This window comes from Anticarsia gemmatalis, chromosome 30 (genome assembly GCF_050436995.1).
Source record: "Anticarsia gemmatalis isolate Benzon Research Colony breed Stoneville strain chromosome 30, ilAntGemm2 primary, whole genome shotgun sequence".
Classification (NCBI taxonomy): domain Eukaryota; kingdom Metazoa; phylum Arthropoda; class Insecta; order Lepidoptera; family Erebidae; genus Anticarsia; species Anticarsia gemmatalis.
In genome coordinates this window covers 3,311,478-3,338,747 of record NC_134774.1, presented here as the reverse complement: position 1 = coordinate 3,338,747, position 27,270 = coordinate 3,311,478, and the positions used below count along the sequence as shown (strand labels likewise).

General features: G+C 34.5%; 1 protein-coding gene across 7 annotated transcripts; it reads left to right on the top strand.

The window, feature by feature from the left end:
* The first annotated feature begins 1,918 nt into the window (after nt 1–1,918).
* Nucleotides 1,919–26,567, top strand: sosie (oogenesis-related protein sosie). 7 transcript variants are annotated; one of them, XM_076133771.1, is made up of 5 exons: nt 1,919–2,018; nt 9,754–9,923; nt 22,238–22,378; nt 24,590–24,760; nt 25,295–26,494. In XM_076133771.1, exons 2-5 carry the CDS (start codon nt 9,776–9,778, stop codon nt 25,366–25,368), a joined length of 534 nt encoding a protein of 177 aa, XP_075989886.1. In that variant the 5' UTR covers nt 1,919–2,018; nt 9,754–9,775; the 3' UTR covers nt 25,369–26,494. The 7 variants fall into 7 exon arrangements, with proteins under 7 accessions (XP_075989886.1, XP_075989883.1, XP_075989884.1 ...); XM_076133768.1 differs by having other exon boundaries at nt 1,920–1,957; nt 9,713–9,923; XM_076133769.1 differs by having other exon boundaries at nt 1,925–1,957.
* The last annotated feature ends 703 nt before the right edge of the window (nt 26,568–27,270 follow it).

Below are 27,270 nucleotides of genomic sequence, written 5' to 3'. Positions count from 1 at the left end.
TTTTTTTAAATAACATGCGTGAAAATATGATTTAAACTTAAAACCATTAATTTTGTGCCTCCTAAATATTATCTGATTCGGTTAGAGCCCAAATAGCATTTTGTCTGACTTGGAAATAAAACCCAGACCCTTGTAGTCTCCCGTCATGTACAATACAGTCTAAACCACATAGAAATCATTTCCTTTGTTTACAAATAATAAAGTTTCTATCAAAATATCACCATAATATTGGCATAGACCTAGTTACAAAGTTCTTTGGTTGCGTGCGAACAAGAACTGTGACGATCAAAAAGTTTTTGATGAAACTTTCAATGAAATACGGTAATATCATGAAACTTTAGATTCACACAACATCAATATCTAAATATGTATAACGAAAAGGAAACTGACTGACATACCCCCGGTTCCTGAGTACATTAAGCGGTAGTTTATCTATTCAATAGCGTTTTTGTATATGAGTTTAAACGCTATTGAATAGATAAACTACCGCTTAGTACTAGTTGTTCAAGCCGCCCGAAAGCCTTTGACGTGGCTTAACGACTGTTATCTTAGTAAACAACAACCGAGAACGACTCTTTACGTGCCCTCCCAAGCACGGAGACGTACAGCTCAAATACAACTATGCGGTCACCCATCTATCGAATGACCGACAGATCGTTTACCGACCTGTGAGCGCAACTGGCTTCGGGCGCCTCAGGCACTAAAACTCTAAAAATACTTTTTGGTCCGACCGAGATTCAAACCTGGGACCTGGGATACACTTCAGACTTTTTGAAAAGTAACTGAAAATGTTTTCAGTAGTTGTTCAAATATGTCGCGTGCAGAAATCAAACCGGTTACAAGTGCATTATGATAATGAGACTCTTGAATGCTATACAAAAGAATTTATAACATAACTTGGATTCGAACTTGGGACTTGATAATCAGGTATTTGAAAAATGTTATTTTATTTAGTTTCGAATGGGAAAGACATTTTCGTTTTTAAAAGACAACTCCCGCATAAAGAATCGCTCTTGTGTAGTGGGGACTTACAAACATACAAACAACTGACACAAAGTGCAACCAGAAACAACTATTTGTGGATCGTACAAATAATTGGTCCGTGTGGGAATCGATCCCACGACCTCCCGACGCAATGACTGCTGCGTGACGATCTTAACCACTTCGACAACCATGTCTACAGTTTAAAACCCTGAAAAGCGCAAATATACAGTTCTTTTCCGCGACATCTACTCACGCAAACAAAGCCGTGGCCAGAAGCCAATCACTTTGAACTCCATGTTGTACTTCCAAATGTACTGACTCAGGAATCGAACCGAACTCGCTCCGGACATCAAACCCACATGCAAAGTAGCCCAAACTACGCAGTAGGCTAACAAAGAGCGATAACGTTAGAATTATTACCTCCCCCCTCTTCACCCCCACCCCCTACTGCCCCCTTTCGACCCCGAAACGTTAACTTCGATATAATATACTAGGGGTGGCTGCTACCCCTAATTTAATACCCTATATAGGGTGTTGGAAAATAGAAAATAGTTATGTATTAAAAAATATAAATATTGTTGGACAACTCACACGGTTTAGTTCCAAACTAAGCAGAGCTTGTACTACGGTAACCCTTTAACTGATAAACATACTTACATACTTCTAAATACATACTTATATAGATACATTGACAACCAGGCTCAGAACAAATACTCGTGCTCATCACACAAGTATTTGTCCTGGGTGGGATTTGAACCCCACACGCGGCGCTACGGTTATTGCGACAAGGTGACCATTATAACCACTGCGCCGAACGTGCCGTTAAAAAAGTAAGTTATTAATCTATGGTAGGCCTCACAACTTTTTTTAAACCAGCCTGTATGTAAAGAAACTAACCTTGCCTGCTCTTTGCCTTGCTTAGTACCGCGTCAAACTCCGTCCTACTACAACGCTCGACAGTGCAACAATCATTGTAACTACACAGTATTATAAAAACACCGCAAGTGAAATAACTAAAAAACCCTTGTTCTAAAGTACTGAGTTCTAAAGTAAAAAAAAAACTTTGACTCTAAATGGAATAACGAAATTAAAAAATTATATAAATATACTTTTTTTAAAAGCAAACGCACGCTTTCGCACTGGTGTTCTTTTTTCGAATTGCGTTTCGCGGGAATTCTGTTTCTTGGACATTTTCAAAATGGTGGATGTAATTTTTAATCAGTATGAATCTTATAAATGGTAATTTAAATTGTATTTTAAATGAAATAGTTTCAAGAAACAGGGTTTCAATTATATATTAGTGTAGTTATTTATATACAATATAAAGAAATGTGCAAAAGAATTTGTAGATTTGAATACTCGAATTAACTATTTTAACTTGCCAACAATGCGAAACTTTAAATGCTACGGAACTTTTGAATTAACAAACTAACCCCCGGTTTTTAAGTACATTTAGCGGTAGTTTATCTATTCAATAGCGTTTTTTATATGAGTTTAAACGCTATTGAATAGATAAACTACCGCTAAATGTACCTCAGAAACCGGGAATAAGTATTTCTATGGTTTCAAACCTAATGGGTATAAACGGGACCTTATTACTGAGACTTCGCTGTCTGTCTGTCACCAGGCTTTATCTCATGAACCGTGATAGTTAGACAGTTGACATTTTAAACTATTTTTCGAGTATTTAAGTCTAAATGCTTTTTAATTTTTAATATTAAGACCCACAGCTGCTTTTTGCACTAAATGTATGTAATTTTGTATTATATAAAAAATATGATTGGTGGACATAATTTGTACAGTTAATTATAACTATAAATTACGTATTTAATTTACTATAGAATAAACCTTTTAACAATATTTAAACATCTCTTTAAAATAAATATTAAAAAAATTAGAAGGCCGCCATTTTATTGAACTAAAAAAATCATAATTAGATTTTTTTATTTCGTTGAAATAAGGGTATGTTCACATTTAGCATACAATGAATTACGTATTGCATATTATTTGTTGCGACGTCTTCTTCTTCATCTTGTCCTTATTCCACGTTTAGTATTAGCATGGAATGTTTTATTTCTCAAAAACACAGCAGTTAGGTAGTAATGTGTTCAATATAAATCTAATGAAAAGACAGCCAGTTTTCTTTGTTCCATTAGTTTTGTATGAGAAGCCTCTTGTGTTTTAAGATATTTTAAGAACTTGACTTAGTTGATGATTATAATCAGCCTTTAGAGCTAATTTTATCGTCAGTTAACGTTATTCAAAGAATAATGATATTGTTTTTGAGAAACAATCCATGAAGTTCAGTTTTCCTGAAAAGTGAACTTTAATCTACGTAATTTGCTCAAAATAGCTCTTCAACCTTGTCCATAATACGAAGAAAAAGAGTTACATAATATATTGCATAAGATCTGATAAGATAATACCTTCTAACTTAACTAAATTTGGCCCGCGACTTTGCTGGCATAATGTTTCAAACCACTTAAAGACATTTTCTGAGTGCTTTTTCTTTCCTTACTATACCTCTTCTTCCTTACTATTCTTTCGATTTCTCTACTCAATTTTGGCCCCCTTTTTTGAAGATTAAAACATTTAAAATACACTTCATATTTAGTTAATATTATTTGTATTATTAATGCGAAAGGTAGGTAGGTATCCAATCACAGCTCTCCCGTGAACATTACCAAACAATTTTAGTAAAGGTTAATTTATAAGCATCATAATTAGTTAGTTATGCCAACAAATTTTAGAAAAGGATAACTTCAACGCTTACGCTCGGTGTGGATAAACCCTTATGTAAAAGTCCTATTTAAAAGAATATCGAAAGAAAATAAAATTAATGTAAAAACCTTAAAGAATAAAACCCATTGATATTATATTTTAAAACAAAACAATAAAAGTAAAAACGCGTTTAAGTAGATTTTAATCATGACTGACGTAATTTCAATCAAATTAAAAACATAATTTAAAAAAAAATACAATGCAACGCCATCTACCGGTCATGATTGAAACTAACAACGCATTTTAAAAATATTATGTTCATCAATCATATTAAAATGAAATATCAATTTAACTCCCAGTTTATCTTCTGAATAAGTCTCGGTTAACTTAACAGAGAGATAACTGACAGTTACATATGTTGTCACTATCTTATGGAAAGGTTATTCGATACTTGTTCAAAAGGTATGAAACTGGAAAATGTGTTTTTTGAAACAAATATGTCTGCAATTTTTTTTTACGTTTACAGCAATAACACAATGGAATTGTATATATTCTTTTCACGTTTTAAAATGGCCTGTAATGATTCTTTCTAAATAATTATTTTTCGATGATTATGTATATCTTTCAAATGATTCAATGAGTTTCTTTATGCGTATCTTTCAAGCAATGCTAGGAATTTCGGTACAGGTTTTACAATCTTTTGATATAGAATACTAGCTGACCCGCGCAACTTCGCTTGCGTCACATAAGAGAGAATAGGTCACAATTTTCCCCGTTTTTGTAACATTTTTCACTGGTACTCTGCTCCAATTGGCCGTAGCGATGATATATAGCCTTAAGCCTTCCTCGATAACTGTTCTATCCAACACTGAAAGAATTTTTCAAGTCGGACCAGTAGTTCCTGAGATTAGCGCGTTCAAACAAACAAACAAACTCTTCAGCTTTATAATATTAGTAAAGATATAAAAGTATAGTATCATTTCGTTTTAACATTTTCGTAATTACAACGGCTTATATAAATAGTTCAATATTTATAAATCTCTGCTTGAACCGCGTTAACTTCAGTCTAATAACTACTAGCGGCCCGCCCCGGTTTAAAAAGTAATTTTACAAAACTCCTTAACAATTTACACATATACATTCCTCTCGAATCACACTATCTATTAAAAAAAACTACATCAAAATACGTTGCGTGGTTTTAAAGACATACATACATAGGGACAGACTGTGGCAAGTGACTTTTTATACTATGTGGTGATTATAGTTAAACTAGCTGACCCGCGCAACTTCGCTTGCGTCCAATAAGAGAGAATGGGTGAAATTTTTCCCCGTTTTTGTAACATAATTACTGGTATATGATATATAGCCTATGTCCTTTCTCGGGTATCAAAATATCTCCATACCAAATTTCATGCAAATTGGTTCAGTAGTTTAGGCATGATTGAGTAGCAGACGGACAGACAGAGTTACTTTCGCATTTATAATATAAGTATAGATAGGTCTCGAGTCTAGTCATATGACATACTAAATACTATTGTATTATACAAATACTGGCGACTTTCATATAGTAAAAAGACAAATGGCACACAATAAATAAAGACATTTGAAGTAGCCCATAGGCTTTTCTTCGTCATAATATACGGTAAAAAACTATCCCAGTGCGAGTTGGATTCCCATAAATATGGTTCCGTAGTATTATGTACAAAACCCCAAAAAATATGATTAGTGTACAATTTTCAAGAGGCCCCTCGTCCTTTTATTTCTTTTATTCTGTTTTTTAGTATACTAACTAACCCGCGCAACTTCGCTTGCGTCACATAAGAGAGAATGGGTGAATTTTTTCCCCGTTTTTGTAACATTTTTTACTGGTACTCTGCTCCTATTGATCGTAGCGTGATGATATATAGCCTTCCTCGATAAATGGGCTATCTAACATTGAAAAAAATTTTCAAATCGAGCCAGTAGTTCCTGAGATTAGCGCGTTCAAACAAACAAACAAACTCTTCAACTTTATAATATTAGTATAGAAGTATAGATAGCGGTAACAGAAATACATAATCTGTGTAAATGTCAACTGTCTAGCTATCACGGTTCATGAGATACAGCCTGGAGACAGACAGACAGGGAAGTCTTAGAAATAGGCTTCTCCCTCTGGTTAAAGAACTTTGCAAAATAAATGTAGTTCGAATTTTTGTAACAAGTAAGTAGGTAGCTATGTCGGTAAAAGTCTATACCAATCTATGGTACAGAGCGAACCGTCTATGGTATTATAGAGGTATAATAAATAACACGTGCGTGAGCGGAAATTTGAACCGATTCAAATTTGATTTCCCTCAAACTTGGCACGCACTATGTTAGACTTGCGGACTATATTTTTTACTGAAATGGAGTTATTTTAACCCGTTACCGTACCACTACTGGGCAAGGGCGAAATCTCGGGATGGGAGAGGGATCAGGCCTTGAAGATAAGACGCTGAATAATTATTTAAAAAAACCTACTGGGTAAAAACAAGAATTGAAAAAACAAACTAGTTAATAACTTAAATAAAATAAAAAAGATTAAGTATAATAGTTTGGAATATAACAAAAGGCAGAATAGAAGGATTTACAGTCGAGAACCATTCAAGTTATATAAGGGTCTGATGCTTGGTCTGAAACAGAGATTCCCATCCTTTTCCTAGTCCGGGACGACTTTTATATTATTCTTGTTAGCAGGGACAACCTATGTAAAAATATATTAAAAATGAAGTGTAGTAATCACAATGAAAATTTAAAATTTTAAGATCATTCGTGGACCATATTATGACTCCCGCGGACCACTGGTCGGGAACCACTGGTCTATAACGAATGTTACCTTTGCCTCGCGATGTCGGGTAAAAAGTGCGTATTACGATTTCGCTCCTGTATTTTAACTGTTTCTAAGACCCTTCAGGAATGATAAGTTCCATTGTGATGTTATATTTCATCGAAAAATAAGTTATATGGACGAAAAAGACCTGAAATGTTGACTAAATTTAAATTTGTAGACTTTCGTAGCTATATGCTACGCAGGTGCTACGATAGCGCTACGCCGCGTAGCATCATAGCGTCGGACTACTGTATTTAGGGATTCCTTTCATGAAACATTTAAGTGTGCAATCATTACAGGCTATTTTAATTAATTATTAAACTCTTTTATTCGTAAATATTTATATTCTATCCCTTTCCATACTATATGTAGAACTTTTCTAGTCTTCTTATCGTATGGTTAGTAGTCAACCTAGTGTCAAAGTTGTTTAAGCCCGAAATCCTTTGACATGACTTAACGACTATTATCTTAATAGGCAACAACCGGGACCGACTTTTTACGTGCCCTCCGAAGCACGGAGACGCCCAGTTCAAATACCACAATGCGGTCACCCATCTATGGAATGACCGCGATATGGGTTGCTTAATTAGGTTACCGACCGATGAGCGCAACTGGCTATTGTCTTTTAGAGTGAAAGGGATAGAATACAAAAGCGTTTATGAATAAGGAGTATGTATATTTAATATTCTGGCAACACACGTTCTATGCCATAGACAAAGAAGACTTTTGTACAGACGTCACTTCCGTCCACCATTTTGTTCATCAATCTTTTGATTTATTATTCTGACAGCTAATTAAATTGTTACTTGAAATTGATTGGTTTATATTGAAAACGTGACGCATTGTTTCGAATATGTTTAGTACTGACTAGCTGACCCGCGCACCTTCGCTTGCGTCACATAAGAGAGAATGAGTCAAGATTTTCCCCGTTTTTGTAACATTTTTTACTGGTACTCTGCTCATATTAGTCGTAGCGTGATGATATATAGCCTTCCTCGATAAATGGGCTATCTAACACTGAAAAAAATTTTCAAATCGGGCTAGTAGTTCCTGAGATTAGCGCGTTCAAACAAACAAACAAACTCTTCAGCTTTATAATATTAAGTATTGATGTGTAGCAGTTAGATAGCTCTAACACCTACTAGTTGGGGCCCATCTATCATAAAAAAAAGAATGAATAAATATATTATTTATTCAAGTAAATTAATTTCATACAATTTAAATTACATTAGGTCTAAAAACTACTTGATAACAGCGGTTGCAGGTGCAATAAAAAATTGCTTGACCAAAGTTCCTTCGCTATATTTTCTTTGCTTGGTTTTGCAAAAATGAACAAAGGGAAATGATAATATAAGAATATACCAATAAAATAACCGTTCATTTGCTTTCTCTGAAAGTTGGTTTCATGTCATAAATTTTAAATATCTATCGTTCCTCTACTAAGCAAAGTGGTAGATAAAAATGTCGATGTCGAATACTTGTTTAAGTTTATGCATATAATAAAGCATATTTGACTTTGACTTTGACAAGGGCCTCCCTAGTCCTTATATGAGCAAAACTTTTAATCCTCTGTTTTAAAGAAATACAGTTAAAATTGTGTAAAATAAGTAGACAATAGCTGTCAGAATAATATGCGCCAAATAACTTAACACAATTAGCAACAATCAAAATTCTTGTAATTATCACATTTATACAATTGCAATCTAAATCATTTTCCAAAACACACAAGTTGTTTGACGCTATCAAATCGCAATCCAAATTCGTAACCGTTAAAATAATATTCGAACCTTGAAATTTAAATTTGAAAAGCGGAAATGTTTGCAATTTTCGAGATGTGCCGGAAGCAGGTTGCCGCGGCCATTCTGCCTTTGGTGTTGGCCTCCCTGGCTGGTTATTCTTCTGAAGCCTTGAGTACTTTCGGAGTGTCAAATACAAAACCTCCTTCAGCAGCTCCAACAACACCACCCGGTAACGTTTTTTCATATAATGGGACACCTTACACTCTTAGAAAACACTACAACACATAGAAACACAAAACACAATGTTTTTGAATGTTTTTTTTTTGTAAATAATTACAGGTACATGGATTTTTTTAGTCCCATTATATAAAAAAATGTTTACCCAGGACTTTACAGACTGTCACGAGAATAAACGCGATTTAATCCAGCTTGACGTTTCGGCATTCACACTAGCCGGTGTCACAGGCTGACTGACATTTAACACAATATTTTTTTACCAAAAAAGTTCCGTTGCAACTGTACATAGTGTAAATATAATATATTTTTTTTCAATATTTTCCCTCCAAAATTCGAAATTAACGAAATTTATTTTGCAGAATTGGTTAGTTATTTGAAAATGTCTCGGAAATGTTTTTTTACGATTTTTATCGCGTTTGCGATGATCGGAATGGCTATGGGTGCTTTCAGTCCTGTGTTTGGTGTTATAAAGACAGATAACCCTATAAATACGCCATCGCCCACTCCACCTACGGGTAAGAACCTTTTTTCGTATAATGGGACTAAATTTTACCCTAAAAATATAACTAAATGAAACTTTTGTATATAAATTAAAGCAATGAAATAATAAAGAGCCTGTATATGCTTGAAATGTAAATATTTTTTGACTTTTTTAATTGTTTTTTTTTTAACGTAAGTACGAATGCTAGCTTCGAATGGAAACGAATTTTGACATTTAACCTTTTTTGATGTAAATTAATTTTCTATTTTACTTTTTTTTAATAAATACTTACGTGACTTATTTACTTATTTTCTCAAATTATTGTTTTTTCTCGATGTTGTACATAAATATTATATTGTATTTTTTTAAACGAAATTATTGACAAATACGAGAGATTGTCTATATGCTTAACTATACTAAAACTAACGTCATTAGATTTTTAATGAAAGAATTTTCAAATAAATTTTCGTAGGAAACCCGGTACTTTTAAGATGCAACCGGCATTTTAGATCATTTTTTAGACGACACACACACATCACCAAACCATCGTGCATTTAAAATGCACTTCCATATTATATCTAAGTAAATATTATTATAGAACAACACAAAAAACAAACAATAGCTGTCTGGCTGAAAAAAAAACCACTGCTTACAATCACATAACAAGAAATTGGCGCCAAAAATCCGCCATTTTGTTCATAGACAATACTTTCGAACAAAGACACAGATTTACTTTTTAAAAGGCAAAAGGTATTAAGTGAAAAGATGCCGTGTAAGCGACAAATAGTCGCTTTTCTGTCTGTTTTATTTGTGGTTCGGCTCAATATGCTAGGAGTCGAATGTTTTGGCATATCTTCATTTGGAAAGGCGAACACTGACCCGCCTAAGGCTGCGACTACTACTGTGTCCCCGGGTAAGAGTAATACGATAATAAAATGTTAGCTTTTCCATACTATACACTGTAGGTTCCCAACTGAGTAATACAACCTCCTTACTCACTAAAACGTGTCTTAAAGGAGCGGTATTTGGATAAAAAATAAATGTAGAATATTCATTTTTGTAACTCTTAGGCCCCTTTTCCTGTAATGCGTATTTTCGCCCGCACCAGCAGTCTTACTCCCGACAGTATCGAGTTGTATCAAATTCGATTGGTTCGAACAAGTCAAATCGTAGTTTCAAATGTCAAACTAGCGCGTGATCTAACACTGGTTTGAAATGAAAATAATCTACATCAAACAATCCTATTAGTTTTTTTTCAACCAGTGTTCAATCATGCCCTAGCTTGAGATTTAAGAGTTCGATTTGACTTGATTTGATTAGCCCCCTTTACACAGACAAGAAAAGGGCCTTTTTTCTGAGTTTTTTCTTTGTTTAAGGTTGGGAGCCTATACACTACACACATACATACTGCGGCTTTTACAGCGCTTTCTCTGTGTCCTAGGTCAAGTTGCACTTAGGCCTTAATTGTACATTTATTTCAGAGATACTCAAGAAACTAAACACTGTAATCAAAGCTCATTTATGGCAGCGCGTTTCTGAAAACTATGGCGCTGTCTCCACGGGCGAGAGAATCGCGACGAGTCCGCCCTTGTATCGTCGGACAATCTCCACGAACGAGCGATAATTCCGCCGCGTATCGTCGCGAGTCGCCGCGGAATCTCTGCGATTCCGCGGCGACTCGTAGCCCGCGTTTTCTTTGTTTAAAAAGCTTCTCTAAACAAGAGGCAACATTGAAAACAAATGACGCTGCATTTGACAGCGCGCTCGCTGCTTGTCGCGGCCGACTAGCGACGATGTATTGACGTTTCGCACGCTCGTTGCCACTCGTCGTATCGCGGCGATATTATCGCCGTGTGGAGACGGTTCCATAGAGAGTGTAAAGAAATACGTGGCACGACGATAATATCGCCGCGATTCTCTCGCCCGTGGAGACAGCGCCTAAGAACTTTGACAGTTAACATTTAGACAGACTTTATATAAAAGTTAAAATACGCGTAAAATTTGTCTATATTAACTGCCAGTTACCATAGAAAATTTGATAGTATTTCGTAAATTATGATGTCTGTATCATGGCAGAGAATCCCAAATATTTAATGTGAATCTGATATAAGAACGTTTCAAGGGACATTATGAGACCCGGGTTTCGCTTGAATAATAGTCCTGAAACATATATGCGTAGGTTTGATATTTTTTTTTATTATAAACCCATAAATGAGCTTTAAAACAAAAAATGCGTCGCTACATCTTTTCAGAAACTAAACAAACTCAATTTTATACAATTGGCATAAAAACTAAACAAAATTTACTTTTACGAACAAAATTCTACTTTACTCCTACACCACATCTTTAAGGGACTAATTGGGACTAAATATGGCGAAATATAATTAAAAAATCACATTTTTGGATATGCGATTTGACTTATTTAAAAATGTTTCAAAAATACTCCAAATATTTTCTATCAAATAGTTTTCACTTCAATATTTCAAATAAAAAAAGCACTCGTGCATTTCTACAAAATTTAGTTAAAATCAAATTCACAAAATTCTAAACTAACATTTTAGTATTTGCAAAATTTCACGAAAAGAATCACAATTTTGTTTTAACTAGATACAAAAAAAACAAATTACATTTCCATTTTACACCAAATTAGAATAAAAAATTTAAAAAATAACTAGCTGTCAAAAACCCACCGAAAAAAAGGCAAAAGAAAAAAAAAATCTAAATTAAAAAAGTTAGTGAAACGTCAAAAGTTATGCGTATATTTTGGCGCGTGGAGATGTGGTGCAGGTTTCAAGCCGCGGCGGCCATTTTGCCGCTGCTTTTCTCTGGGTGGCTAGCGACTACAGAAGCGCTGACTACTTTCGGAAAGACCAACACTCAGGCGCCTAAAGCAGCCCCTACGGCACCGCCGGGTAAGTTTTAAAAGTATTTGTTCGGACTTTGATGAAAATAAATGGCATTTTTGCTGATAATTTTTCTAATTGTATGAAAAAAATAATAGAAGTAGAATATTAGACAATCAGAATTTATTTTTGTCTTTTAGAAATCATATTCGAGACCTTAAACTAATATGAAAATATATTAAATCTAATTTTAACTGCCATTTTAGAAAGCTTAATATAACAGACATATCTTAAATTATTTTAAAAAACTATTATTAATGGTTAAAAAGACATTCTTCTTTTTCATTATTGTTGTACTTAAAAAGAACATTTTATTTTAATATCGTTAAAAACATTTTTAACAAATAGTTACCTAATTTCGTTTTAAAATATCAACAGTATTCCATATTTTTCATTCAGAACATTATAAATTAATATTCTCAAAACAAAACATCAAGTTCGAACGAATACTTCATTGTAATTAATGTAAAATATTATTTACACTTTGCTCTTCATTTTCACTGCACTGGTTTGCTTAGAAACTTGTGACCAAAGCTTACGCATGCAATAAACAAAGTTTTTATTAAATATATTATTATTAAACACACTAATATTTTTAATACACAGTATTTTTTTCTATAAAACTCAGTTAAAGAGGCGAAACATATTTATTTTTCTCAAATACTAATTCAATATTTTGTAAAATTAATTAATTGAGAGTAAATTTTAAGCATCTTGATATTAAACACTTTAGTTTACACAAATATGATAGTTTTCAATTTATCTATGGCAATTTTTTTCTTTTAATATTTGTAGATAGTTCCTCATTCTGAATGTTGTCCATTTTAACTATTTTATTCATATTTTGTTGGTAAGTAATGAAAACTTTTCTTATTTAACCTATTTTTAACATAGACGGGTGATTTTTATAAAACTGTTTATAAAACGACTATTATTTCCACTTTTTGTATGAATAAAATTATATTTCATTAAAAATTACTAGAATTAAGTGAATACATAGATAAATGTACCTTTCGTTCATTCGGAAGGGTTGATTTGAAGCCAGAAACACATCTGATTAAATTTAAGAGTACGGTACTATAGTACTTATTATTCTGTGGTACTACTTTCATTATTTATCTGCTAATCCGTCTAGCTCTTTATACATACTTTATTTAATCTTCTCTCGCGTGACGCAGGGTTTTAGGTCGCCACGCTGGTCGTGGGTTCGATTCCCACACGGAACAATTATTTGTGCGATCCACAAATAATTGTTTCGGGTCTGGTTGTACTTTGTGTCCGTTGTTTGTACATTTGTAAAAGTCCCCGCGACACAAGAGCAATTCTTATTGCGGGAGTAGTCTTTTAAATAAAGAAATACGCAGTCGTGGATAGCAACTAGTTCTTTAGTAAACCTACTTCTTCAACAAACTTGAATTATAACAGTACTAACTTGAAGGTATAAATAATATAAATGCCTGGCTATTATTAGTACATGACCTGGAACTATAGCCTTCATGACAAATAACTGTTAACTTACGTTTGTTGACTTATAATCAAAAATTCAGCACAGCGTTTCTCTACCACTATCGACTACCTACAACCGGCTCACGGCAATCGGCTAGCAATCAAATTTGTATGGCAATCGGTTCAGCGCCTCTACCGGGCTCCGTAGGAACTATTTTCGCAGTACGTTTTAAATGTCAAACCCTTGATACTCGACTATTGACTATTGACAACCGACTAGCTATCGAAATTTTGCGCCTCTAGCGGGCGTCTTAGAAGCTATTCTCGCAGTACCTTTGGAATGTCAAACTCTCGATAGTCGAAAGTAGCGACTATAAGAGAATCGTGCTACTGAATTATTACACTAACTTGAAGGTATGCATATCAAAATCAAATAATTTATTCATTTAGGTCAAATACTGACACTTATGATAGTACTCCAGAGAGTGAATTTATCGCCAGTTCGGAAAGTAGGGCCAATGAGAAGAGCTGCCAACAAACTCCTGGCCTTTTAATCGTCAAATTGAACAATATTTCTAATAAGTATAAATCATTGATGATGTAAGAGAATCGTGCTACTGAATTATAACGCTAACTTGAAACTATAAATAACAGAAATGCCTAGCTATTATTAGTACATGACCTGGAACTATTGCCTTCATGACAAATAACTATTAACTTTCAGTTCACTTACCGATATATTGTTGACTGGTAATCAAAAGTTCAGGTTATAAACCTGCTTTCAATTTATAGGAACTTAATTTTTGATTAATAGCTTTTACCCGCGACTTCGTCCGCCACCTGAATTTTCCTATGGGAATGCGTCATTTTCGCGGGGTAAAAAGTAGCCTATGTCATTTCTCAGCCTATTTCATATCAGAGCAGTAAGCCATGTAACTTTTGAGTGCCCCCGTGGCGCAGTAGTTTAGCTACAGTTACCACTACTTCGGTCATTGATTCAATTCAGGCACGGAAAAAATATTTATGTGATCCACAAATAGTTGTTTCGGGTCTGGTTGTACTTTGTGTCCGTTGTTTGTATGTTTGTGAAAATCACAGCAACACAAGAGCAATTATTAGTGCGGGAGTTGTATTATATAAAAAAAAAACTACAGTCAAGCGGGCAATAGTTAGTCAATATATAAATCCATCAGTAACATGCTTCATAACAATTTGCGTCCATATTTCAAACGTAAGTCATTAATTTGACGTTTGCTGTCAAAAATACTGAGCCCATATTAGAACCATTTGTCAAAACGTCTCGGTTATGTAGAGTTATTGTATTTTAAACCATAGTTACGTTGTGAAACGGTAGTTGCCTACCAGTCAAATCAGCTACTCTTTATGAATTGTCAAAAACACATTTTAGTATAGAAATACGACGTAGTGACGTCACTATATCATATTTTTGTTGGTATCAAATGAGTGTCTAATATGTTTCAGTCTGTAATAATTACACTTTCAACATTATTTACGAAAAAAGCTACGTAGTCTGAGCATTTTAGGTGAACCTTTTACGAATACGAGTTAAATATTTTTTCGTTAACCCAGTCAACTACACAAGTGCGATAGAAACTGTGTAGATCTATTTGTTACGTTTTATCGCGTAAACTACTGAACCGGTATTCATGAAATTTTGCATGGAAATAGGTTGGGAGTCGTTTTCATGCCTGCATTATGCTATAATCAGGTTTTCAGTCAGTGTTGTTGCAACTAAATTGTTTGAGAGAATTAGTTTTGTGACATTTTACTAAAAAAAACGTTGCGAGGTTAGTCACTCTGCATGCCTTTACTCGACTTTATAAAACAATATCTGTTTCGTCATTGGTTAAGCCTTTTGCAACAAACTCAAGAACACATTTTTCGTACAGATATTTTTGGATTTAGACAAAATATCTATTCTTATATTTTGACAGTACCTACAGTAATTCGTGATAAAAGTTGCAATGAATATTCACTAAAGGTTTTATCTACATTGATTGAAATATATGTTTGTTGAAAAGGTAAGGAAAGCATTTATTGGATCTCGCGGCAGACAACTTGGCAACGTCTTGTATAAATAAATAAAATAAATAAATTTAACCCATTACTGTCCCACTGCTGGGCAAGGGTCTCCTCCCGTAATGAGGGAGGGTTTAGGCCTTGGGTCCACCACGCTGGCCAAGTGCGGGTTGGGGACTTTGCATGCCCTCAATAAATGTATTAAACAAATTTTAGGCATGCAAGGTTTCCTCACGATGTTTTCACGTCTTGTATGAAATAAAAAAAGTATTCAAGCATAATCTTATTTGTCTTATCATTACGTTACGTGAGGTACAACATTTTTTTACAACCAGTCGTTTGCTATCAATCCTTTTCGGGAATAAGCATATTAAGTACGTTTATCATACTTATTAACCAAAAAGCCTCATACTTTCGAATAAAAAAGCACTAAACATAGTTTTTTCCCGTCTACCACTAGGCCATGTGACCTATAACCATAAAACAATACTTTTCTTAAGTTTTGTAAGCCCATATCGATAATAGTCGACCTCGGCGGGTCAAATTTCTTGTGGTACGAATAGGTACCGCGTCGCATGCTAACATAGATAACAGATCATTTTTATATATGGCCGACGTAAATGTCAAACGTCAAAATGAGAAAAATAAAAATGGCGTATATTTTTTTGCGTTCCATTTTGCGAGAAAACTATTTTTAGTGTTTCCTAACGGAAGACTTTGCTGCCTGTCTGTCACCGGGTTGTATCTAATGAACCGTGATAGTTAGATAGTTGAACTTTTATATATTGCTATCCCACCGCTGGGCAAGGGTCTCTTTCCTAACGAGAGAAGGGTTAGGCTTTAAGTCCACCATGCTGGCCAAGTGTGGGGACTTTGCATGCCCGCAAGAAATGTTAAACAACTCTCAGACATACAAGGTTACATCACAATGTTTTTCTTCACCGTTATAACAAGTGATCATTTATAACTAGCTGACTCGCACAAATTCGCTTGTGTCACATTAGAGAGAATAGGTCAAAAATTTTCCCGTTTTACAAACATTTTTTATTGGTACTTTGCTTCTATTGGTCGAAGCGTGCCTTTCTCAATAAATAGGCTATCCAACATTAGTTTTTCATCAGTAGTTATCCAACAGTAGTTTCAGTAGTTCCTGAGATTAGCGCGTTCAAACAAACTCTTCAGCTTTATAATATCAGTATAGATACACACATCACTTGGACAAGTCATTGGTGTATTGCCTCGGGTTCGAACCATCGTGATGGTCGATTCTTTATACCACTCCTCTGTCAATGCCATTCTTACACAAGGTTTTAATATTACAGCCATTATTCTGCCATTTAATCAAGCACAATGAATTGCTAAAATACGTTACATTTACATAACAAAAGACGCCATTTTGTATGAGATCGATATTTCATGTATATTCATTGTTTAGTTTTAATGCCAAAGGCCTGAAACCTCTTTGCTAAATATTAGTTATGACCCGCGCAACTTCGCTTGCGTCACATAAGAGAATGGGTCAAAATTTTCCCCGTTTTTGTTACATTTTTTACTGGTACTCGGCTCCTATTGGTTGTAGCGTGATGTTATATAGCCTATAGCCTTCCTTAATAAAGAGTATCCTCTTTATTAAGGAAGGCTATAGGCTATATATTCATCCAACACTGAAAGATATTTTCAAATCGGACCAGTAGCTCCTGAGATTACCGCGTTCAAACAAACAAACTCTTCAGCTTTATAATATTAGTATAGATTTAGTTTTAATGCCAAAGGCCTGAAACCTCTTTGCTAAATACTTCTATGCGTGTGTAACTCAGTAGACAACTTTGTATAAAGGCTCGCGGCTGGAGGTATACAACATTCAGAATTTAGAACATTAAGTGACTCGGCTTATACAGCTGACGGTGACCTGTTTCATACAGATCTATACTAATATTATAAAGCTGAAGAGTTTGTTTCTTTGTTTGTTTGTTTGTTTGTTTGTTTGAACGCGCTAATCTCAGGAGCTACTGGTCCGATTTGAAAAATTCTTTCAGTGTTAGATAGCCCATTAATCGAGGAAGGCTATAGGCTATACATCATCACGCTACGACCAATAGGAGCAGAGTACCAGTGAAAAATGTTACAAAACGATGCAAAATTGCTCCCATTCTCTAATGTGACGCAAGCGAAGTTGCGCGGGTCAGCTAGTACTTTATAATTAAAATTTTGATACGTTTGAAGTCGGTTCCCATAATCAGTGTAATAATAATATTGTCCTAGCCGGTATCCGGCAACAGCGGTCAGTCTCATTGAAACTGGCCAACGATGCAGGACTTTGTTTATAGTGTCTAAGTGTGTGTACATTACACAGGCACACTCTCTATTCCATCACTATCATAGTCTGGTGGGACGGATAACCGACACGACCAGTGAGAGGCCAGGCGCACACGACCGACGGCTTTACGTGCTCTCCGAGGCACGGCTAATCGGTGTAACATACATTTAAAACATACCGACCGAATTGAGAAGTCTACTCAATAAAATAAAATAAATTAAACTGTGACTTATTTAGTAAAGAAACAGTACTAATTAATTAACAATACGTATGAGAGTAATACGCAATAACTCACACCTTTGAAATACTTTCATACACGCAACTGTTTCTCAATGAATTTTGGTAAAGCATTATAAAGTAACTAGGTTTACACCCGGGGCTTTGTGCACGTAGAATATTATCCGTTTCGGGGTGGAATTTCCAAAAATTCTCATATATCTCACTAATAATGCTCTCCTACTTTTTTACTGTTAAATACTGTTAATTAACTGCGTCATTAATTTATATAATAGTAGGTATATAAAGATTATTTTATATTTATTTTACATTTCGGTCTTGTCTGTCTATGTATCGGAAATTTTGACTTTTAAAAGGCGTGCGTAAGAAGGCTGAAGCCAAGACGAGTAATATAAGTATTAAAGTTTTAAAAAATCATAATTCTCAAAAAATTACCTCCCGCGAAAAAAATCCGTTTATATACAAAATTCCCGCCATATTATGACGCATAGAGTAAGGAGCTGTCAAATTATCATTTTTAAAAGAAAATTTAGTACAAGAAAAGTGACGTATAATCTAGATAAATATATATTATTGTTTAAAAGCTTTAAAAGAACCGTGTTTGAAGCAATTATGCAGATAAAACGGTGTTAAAGAAAAAATACGAAGCAAATTGTAGCTCATTACCATAAACAATACATAGAGTTGAGTCTGTTAATGTCAAAAGTTACTATAGACAACGTAGGTTTGGTTTTTTTCAATCTTCGACAAAAAAAGGCTTTTGCTTAACTTTTTTTTAGAATATATTTTTGGTTATCATATGACAAAAATGATCTAAAAATCTTGGTTTTATGCTACCTGGATTGTTAGGTGTGTTTATGCTTTGCTGTGGGACAGTCATCCTACTAATATTATAAATGCGAAAGTTTGTGAGAATGAATGTATGTATGTTTGTTACCCTTTCACGCAAATACTACTGAACCGATTACGATCAACTTTGGTATATAGGTAGCTGAAGACCCACAATAACACATAGGCCTTTTATCCCCGAGTTCCCAAGGGATTGGAATTTACACGGGAAGGGTTTCCACGCGGACGAAGTCGCGGACGGCCTTTAGTTTCTACATATTTTAAAGTTTCCAAGTCTAATACTTTTCAATGACATTAAACGAATATCTTCAAAAATACCAATTCCAAACCTCCCTATCACTTGACATTTAAAACAGGAAACCAAAACGTCGTTTTATATCGAATAAAAATAAATACCGTCGTCCATGGAAGGGTTTAAATTTATTCACATAACCTAGTTCCACTACTCGACGGTAGATGGCACTGTCAAGATAAGTTACGGAAGCGGGTAGATTTACACCGTCCAATTACCAGTCTATCTTGATCTTTGAGCAAGGTTATATTGTACAAGACGAGAGGTCAGCTTATAATGGCTTTTAGCTTGCCGTGCGAGCCACTGTATCTGCTTTGAAATTTTAATCGGTACTTCTATAGCGTTTAAGTTAAAAACGACGTTGTTTTACAAGCAATAAGGTGTATTTTTCTTTGTAGATAGTGATTACCTTTTCTATTATGCAGTCTAAAAACTTTATTTTTGGTTTTCTGTTGAAGTAGTTTGGTTTTCAGAGGTTAGGTCAGTTTTGTAGTTTATGAATAAGTGTTAGATAACCTACCGGGTAGGTAAAGTGATAGGAAATGATTGAATTAAACTGTCAATATTCTATCTGATAAGTTAGCTAAAAGTTAGGTGTGTATTAGTTAGTTGTGATTATAAGGTTTGTTGTCAACATTTACTGAAAGATTGATGCTTAAATAATATACCAGACATAATATATGTATGTGTAATAAAACATTTCTGGCATGACTAGTAACATTTAATTGAATTTCAAACAAAAAATATTGTTTTTTTTAAGAGTCTCCGATTTTTTGTAGATTTTATTTTTGTGACTATAATAATTTGCAGGTTATCTTTTTATAACTATATTATCTTTTGCATAATTTGCGATTTCTAGAACATTAAACAACATTTCCGAATATTAAGACACGAAGACGCTCAGTTCAAATACCATAATGCGGTCACCCATCTATAAAACTACCGCGCTAAAATCTCATAAAATTTACAATATGTGCGTAAACGTTATAACGGTCTAAAAACTAAATATAAATGAAATACATGGTTTATTTAATAGAGTAATAGATTTACATAAAGTTATATATTTATGTGAACTAAAAAAATAATGTACTTGTGATAAACTTATTTGTAGGGAGGCCATGATTTGTGTTAAAAGAAAACTGTCCTATACGCGTATCTATACTAATATTATAAAGCTGAAGAGTTTGTATGTTTGAACGCGCTTATCTCAGGAACTACGGGTCCGATTTGAAAAATTATTTTACATAAGAAAGAATGGGTCATTATTTTCCCCGTTTTTGTAGCATTTTTTACCGATACTCTGCTCTTATTGGTCATAGCGTGATGATATCTAGCCTATAACCTTCCTCAATAAATGGGCTATCTAACACTGAATTTTTCAAATCGGACCAGTAGTTCCTGAGATTAGCGCGTTCAACCAAACAAACTCTTCAGCTTTATAATATTAGTATAGATTTATTCAAAGTTAAACGGCACTATATTTAGAACTATCCCTCTATACATTCCCTCATGGTCTCCCTAATAACCTTTACAAAGCCTAAGGTATATATTAAGTCGCTCGGCCATTTGCATATCTCGACACGCGACGTTGGCCTGCAAACATTGGTCACCAATGTTGGTGGCCAATGTTGGCGGTATATCTTAAAGGTTAGGTGGGGAAGGTTAAAAGAATTTGTTGTAATTATTAATATGTAAGTCTTGTATGTAGCGATGTATAGAACTGCTATTCTGAATTTGATGGTTATTGTCTTGTTTGAAAGCTGAATTCTTTCCCTTGCTAGCTTCTGCCCATGTCAGAGAGTTCCCGGGATAAAAATGTATCCTATAAATTAATTTAGGCTCTAAGCTACCAGTGTACCATAGTTTCATTAATATCCGCCTAGTACCACGCAAGTGGTCTCAGGTTCGAACCCGAAGCAACACACCAATGACTTTTCGAAGTTATGTGTGTATTAGAAATAATTATCACATGCTCCAACGGTGAAGGAAAACATCGTGAGGAAACCTTGCATGCCTAAAATTTGTTTTATACATTTATTGAGGACATGCAAAGTCCCCAACCCGCACTTGGCCAGCGTGGTGGACTCAAGGCCTAACCCCTCCCTCATTACGGGAGGAGACCCTTGCCCAGCAGTGGGACATTAACGGGTTAAATTTATTTTATAAACATCCAGCCTCGTAACATTTCACAGTTATGATATAAGCAGGAACGCCTAGTGTAGGAATACAAATCGAGTGAAATATAGAACATCATTCTTTTTAAAGTTTTAAGTCAGTTAAAAAGGAAGTCTGTTCCCTGTAATGAAATCTAAAATTGAGTCGGTCTCAACTAATTTGAATTAGCAGTTTTGGTAACAACATAAAAGACAGATGTATTATTAACGCTTTTACCTTTTGTGTTTCTGGCTTGAAATTAAACTAGTTACATATTTTATTTATAAGTTTGGAAAGCATTATTTAAAATTTAAAATAGGCCTTTAGGTATTAAAGCAAGTTAGGTTGAAGCAAGATAAGAAGCCTGTAGGAAAATTCTTTCACCGTTCCTAATAAAGTAGGTACATACATACATAGAAATGTAGTTTAAAGGTATTTTAGTAAAAGGACTACATTTTAGAGTAGAATAAAATAGCGATTATAATATTTCAGTACTTATTGCCAAAACAAAAGTGAGAGACAACATTTGTTTAGTAATGTCTCTAACCCCCAGCTCTATTAAATTACATACAGTTTTACTCGATCGAGCAATGAATTCAAGTCAAATTTAGCAGCGCTGTCATTAGTCACAGAGAGCCTAGAAGCCAAAAAGTCTGTGATATTCTGTTGAAAATTTGCTGTATGAAATAGAGCATACGTGTATTAAATCCAAACTTCTGTTACGTTTGACTCGAACGAGTAACCCTGTACGTAAATAGACCGTAAATACATATGCCAAAATTTTTGTATCAAACATTTAGCTCGATCGAGTATCATTATGAAATAGAGCATACGCGTATTGATACAATTTAGGTAGACTTAAACGAGTAACCATGTATGTAAATAAAGCGTAGATACATATACCAAAATGAGTATATTCAACATTTGTCTCGATCGAGTAACACTATATATCGAGTATACATGTATCAAACTAACGTGTAACATTTCAGCGCGGCAATGCTCGCGGCAGGCGGAGTGCGCGGGCATCACGGGCAGCTCCTGCGTGAGGACCCACTACGACCCCACCACCAGGTGTCTTTGTGGAGAGAACCAGCCCCCGGTCAATGGACAGTGCGATGCACAACATAAAGGTAAGGAAGATCTAACTGGCTAACATTTTTGCAATCTTAAATCAGCTATTCCTTATGAACATCAAAAATACGTTTTAATCTTTTATGTAAAAGGTCCTAAAGACCAAGCAAGCGACTTCGCTAAATAATTCTCAAAATAGGAATAAGTTATTCCCAAGACAGGAATAGATTCCCAGAACGGGAAAATGTTATTCCCAATACAGTAACAAGGCATTCCCAAAACAGGAATCAACTTCCAATACAGTAACAAGGGATCCCCAATACCGGAATAAATTCAGAAAACAGTAATCAAATATTCTCATTGCTGGAGTTTTACATTCCCAACAGCAATAAATTATTCCCAAAATAGTAATTACCTATTCCCATAACAGGAATACATTATTCCCAAAACGGGAATAAAGTATTCCCAATACAGTAGTAAGCTAACAAAATCACACTGCGTCAAAGAAAATCCAGAAACAAACCATTTAAAACCACCGCACGCCATTTTACCACGATAACGAAAGTTCCATGTTTCTTTACAATAATTGGTTAGTTTTCTTACAAAATTATAACACGCTCTCAGTATTTAGCGGCGATAATATCTATACTGTGACACGAAACTTATTACACGAACAGTATCGACTTATCGCTGAGATCTGAGGTATATAAAGCTATAGAAATATTTATTTTGTATTTAATTAAGGTATTTCACACGCGTGCTCGCGTTTTTTTAATTATATTCGTGTTAATGATGTTTTGTGAGCTTGTGATAGGTGTGTGGTTTAAGCATTTTAAAGCACATAAGAGAGAATGGGTCATATTTTTCCCCGTTTTTGTAACATTCTTTACTGGTACTTTACTCCTGTCAGTCGTAGTGTGATGTTATATAGCCTATAGCCTTCCTCAATAAATAGGCTATTCAAAAATACAATATTTTTGAATTCACACCATAAGTTCTTGAGATTAGCGCGTTCAAACAAACAAACTCTTCAGCTTTATAATATTGGTATTATAATGTATACTACATTATTGAAGTTGAGAATCTAAGGTAGTACATAAAGAATAGCAATGATTTTTAACTATTAAATATGAGTTTTGTAAGCAGTGATAGAAAAATTATACACTTGTAAAGGAGAAGGAAAACATCATGATGACGGCTCCGGGGCGCAATGGTTGAGGTGATCACCACGCTATTATCAGTGCGTCGGGGTTCGATGCCCACACCAAACAAATATTTGTGCGATCCGTAAAAATTCCCCGCGACACAAAAGCCATTCTTGATACGGAGGTGGTTCTTCTTATAAATAGAAATATATTATGTCTAAATATTGTTTATTAACACATTTCTTGACGGCGTCCCAAACCCGCACTTAGCCAGCGCGGTAGACTCATTTCTATAACGACCTGGGCATTTGTGTATTTCATACACCTCTGCCTCAACCAGTGGTTCCCAATCAGTGGTCCGCGGAAGTCAAAATGTGGTCCGCAAATAACTTTAAAATTTAAAATTATCAGGATGATTATTACACTTTATCTATACTAATATTATAAAGCTGAAGAGTTTGTTTGTTTGTTTGTTTGAACGCGCTAATCTCAGGAACTACTGGTCCGATTTGAAAAAATCTTTCAGTGTTAGATAGCCCATTTATCGAGGAAGGTTATAGTAATAAATATCATTAATAAATATCATTGGACAACTCACACACGGTCATTTGATTCCAAACTAAGCAGAGCTTGTACTATGGTAACCAAATAACTGATAAACATACTTATATACTTCTAAATACATACTTATATAAATAAATTGACATCCAGGCTCAGAACAAATACTCGTGCTCATCACACAAAGATTTGTCCTGGGTGGGATTCGAACCCACCACACGCGGCGCTACGGGTGTTGCGGCGAGGTGACCGCTTAAACCACTGCGCCAAACGTGCAGTTAATATAGGCTATATAACATCACGCTACGGTCATTAGGAGCGGAGTGGCAACGAAAAATGTTATAAAAACGGGGAACATTTTTATCAATTCTCTTAGGTGACGCAAGCGAAGTTGCGCGGGTCAGCTAGTCTTTAATATACTTACATAGTGGTCCCTGCTAACAAGAACAATATAAAAGTGGTGCCGGACTAAGAAAAGGTTGGGAACCCGTAGTCTAAACCTTCGGGCATTACAGGCGTGACATTATGTATGTATGTATGTTTGTATGTATGTATGTTTCCTTGCAGCCCTCTACCACGTATGTGCAAACAGCGACGAGTGCAACGACGGCCTGGTGTGCGGCACCCCCAACATCACGGGCGCGGCGCCCGCCCACCTCCGCGTGCACGCTCCCACCGACAAGATCTGCCTCTGTGACGCTGAGAACGGCTTCGTGGAGAAGGAACATACTTGCAGTGGTACGTATATTAGCTTAGTGACTACCTCTGTGGCGCGGTCGGTAGTATATGCGCCATGCGGCTGCCGTGCGAGAGGTCTCTGGTTCGAATCCTGGGTCCAAAATTCTTTTCTGAGATTTTCTGTTAAGAATTTCTTAGAAATTTCCCGGAGTCGGGAAGTTGAGGTCGAAGACCTCCGTGTCTCGGAGAGCACGTAAAGCCGTCGGTCCCCTGCGCCTGACCTCTCACAGGTCGTGTCGATTATCCGTCCCACCAAACTATGAGAGTGATGGATTAGAGAGTGTACCTGTGTATTGTACACACGACACTATAAACAAATTCCTCTACAGATGGCCAGTTTCAATGAAACTGACCGCCGTTGCCGTATATCGGCTAGGAGAACATTATTTTTATAACACGATACCCTTCGGTAAAACTGGTTGTCAGACTATCAAGCTTTTGACTACTGTTAACGACTGTCAAAGATCTTCAAAAATGACAGCCGGGACCCACAATTTAACGTGCCTTCCGAAATACGTTCTGTATTAATTTCAGACGCAGACATAGTGAAGACCTCTTTGTTCGCCATTTTCGTGGTGTCCTGTATAAGAAAAGTGTTGGCTTATTAAATAAAGCTTCGGGTTTCATGTACTTTAAATCATAATTAGGTACTTGTATTTGAAGAAATAATTGTTGCGATTTCACATAATTTTTCATGATTTAATCAATTAGGTAGATTTTATCTTTAATTACTGAGTCACCATCTTTAAGTGGGTATTTTTAAAGGATATTTTCAAAAATATGAAACTGAAACTATTTATGATTTCAAGTATAGTAGAGCTCTTTAGCAATTTCTCACTCAATAATAATTGTAATCAATTATATTATGTGTTAAAAATCGGATTGCAAAGAAAATAAAGGGAACTTTTTGACTGTTTGTTCATTTCAGGTATATAAATAAATGTCTAGTTTGTCGCAACAAATATTTCAAAATATATAAAGTCTCATAATTGCATTCGAAAAATAACATTTCAGAATCAATAAAAGAACTTTGAATTTGAAAATTAGCCTTTTTGAATTTCATAAAAATAAAATAAATTTTTCGAATGCATTTAGTAGTTATCTCACCGTTTTCTAGAAAGTAATAAATAAAAAAGATATATGTAAAATAAAATTTTACGAAAAATAAAATAGTTTTGCATAATATTATTTTCACAAACATTAGTACAAAATCACTTAATGCTTTAAATAAATAAAATAAATTGCTTAGAAATAAAATAAAATAATAAATAAATTCGTCCATTAATATTAAGGTATAAATGTAAATAATTTTAACATAAAAAAAAAAATTTTCATAATTTTAATAAATCTCATATTTTACCTCGATTTTTATTTAAATAAACGTTTATTGCTAAAAAAACAGATTTAAACTGTACGAATTATTGTAAAATCATTGTTTTTGCTCATTTTTTTCTGCTCAATTTTAATTATTGTTGCTCAAAATCAGCAAGAACTACACTCCATTGATCGTTATTGTAAAATCAGCACTTCACATTTAAAATAAATATATCATAATATTAATAAAATTAAATGAATTTAGAAACTAGTTTAGTCTGAATTATTAATATAAACTGCACAAATTAAAGCCATTTTCTTTATTTCTAAGAGTGTGCTTCCTTTCAAAATAAATAATATTTATTGCAAAAATATTTTTTATTTACCATTATCTTAATAGAAGAAATTTCTAGAATGTTTATGGTTAAAATAAATAGAAATAATAAAAAATGAATTATATTTGAAATGTAGATGATTTTTTAGAAATAATATTATTATGTAAAATGTTTGAGAATTAATAAAGTATTTAAAATTATTATTTTGTTTATTTTGGTATATTTTTAGTCAAGATTTGGCCAACTGGACCTTATCAGGCGTAAATGGAATCACCGGGAGAGGACGCCCTAGAAAGACATACACAGATCATATCGGTGATGTGTTGTAAAAAGGTCAGGTGCTACTCGTAACCGACGGTCCTGTATGACAACATGTATGTATGTGAATGAGGCAAGGGAAGTTTGTAAGGATCGTACCAAGTGGCGTTCTTTGGTCTCTGCTTACCCATATGCGAAAAAGGCGTCATTTTATAGACATCTACGTATTTAATCAACTGTAAATTTTTAGTACCTATCTCTTTATATACTCAAAATGTAATTTCGTACAAGTGCATACTCCAAGGTAATATTTTTAAAACTTGGTTCTTTGAATACTTGATATTAAATCCATTTAAATTTATTTTTTAGGAGATCTCAAATGTATTTTACAGAAATGCAAATCTTTTTTGCAAAATTAGAATATAACATTGCAGCATACCAATTTTCTTGCTATTCTTCAAAAGAAACCTACTTTCTTACAGCAAGAACCTATTTTTATGGAAAAAGATATGAATGAAATCACTCTTTTACACACACATTTATTTTTGCTTATAAGCCCTATTCCCCGGGCCACACTTGTCCCTCGATCCAGTCCAAGTAGGC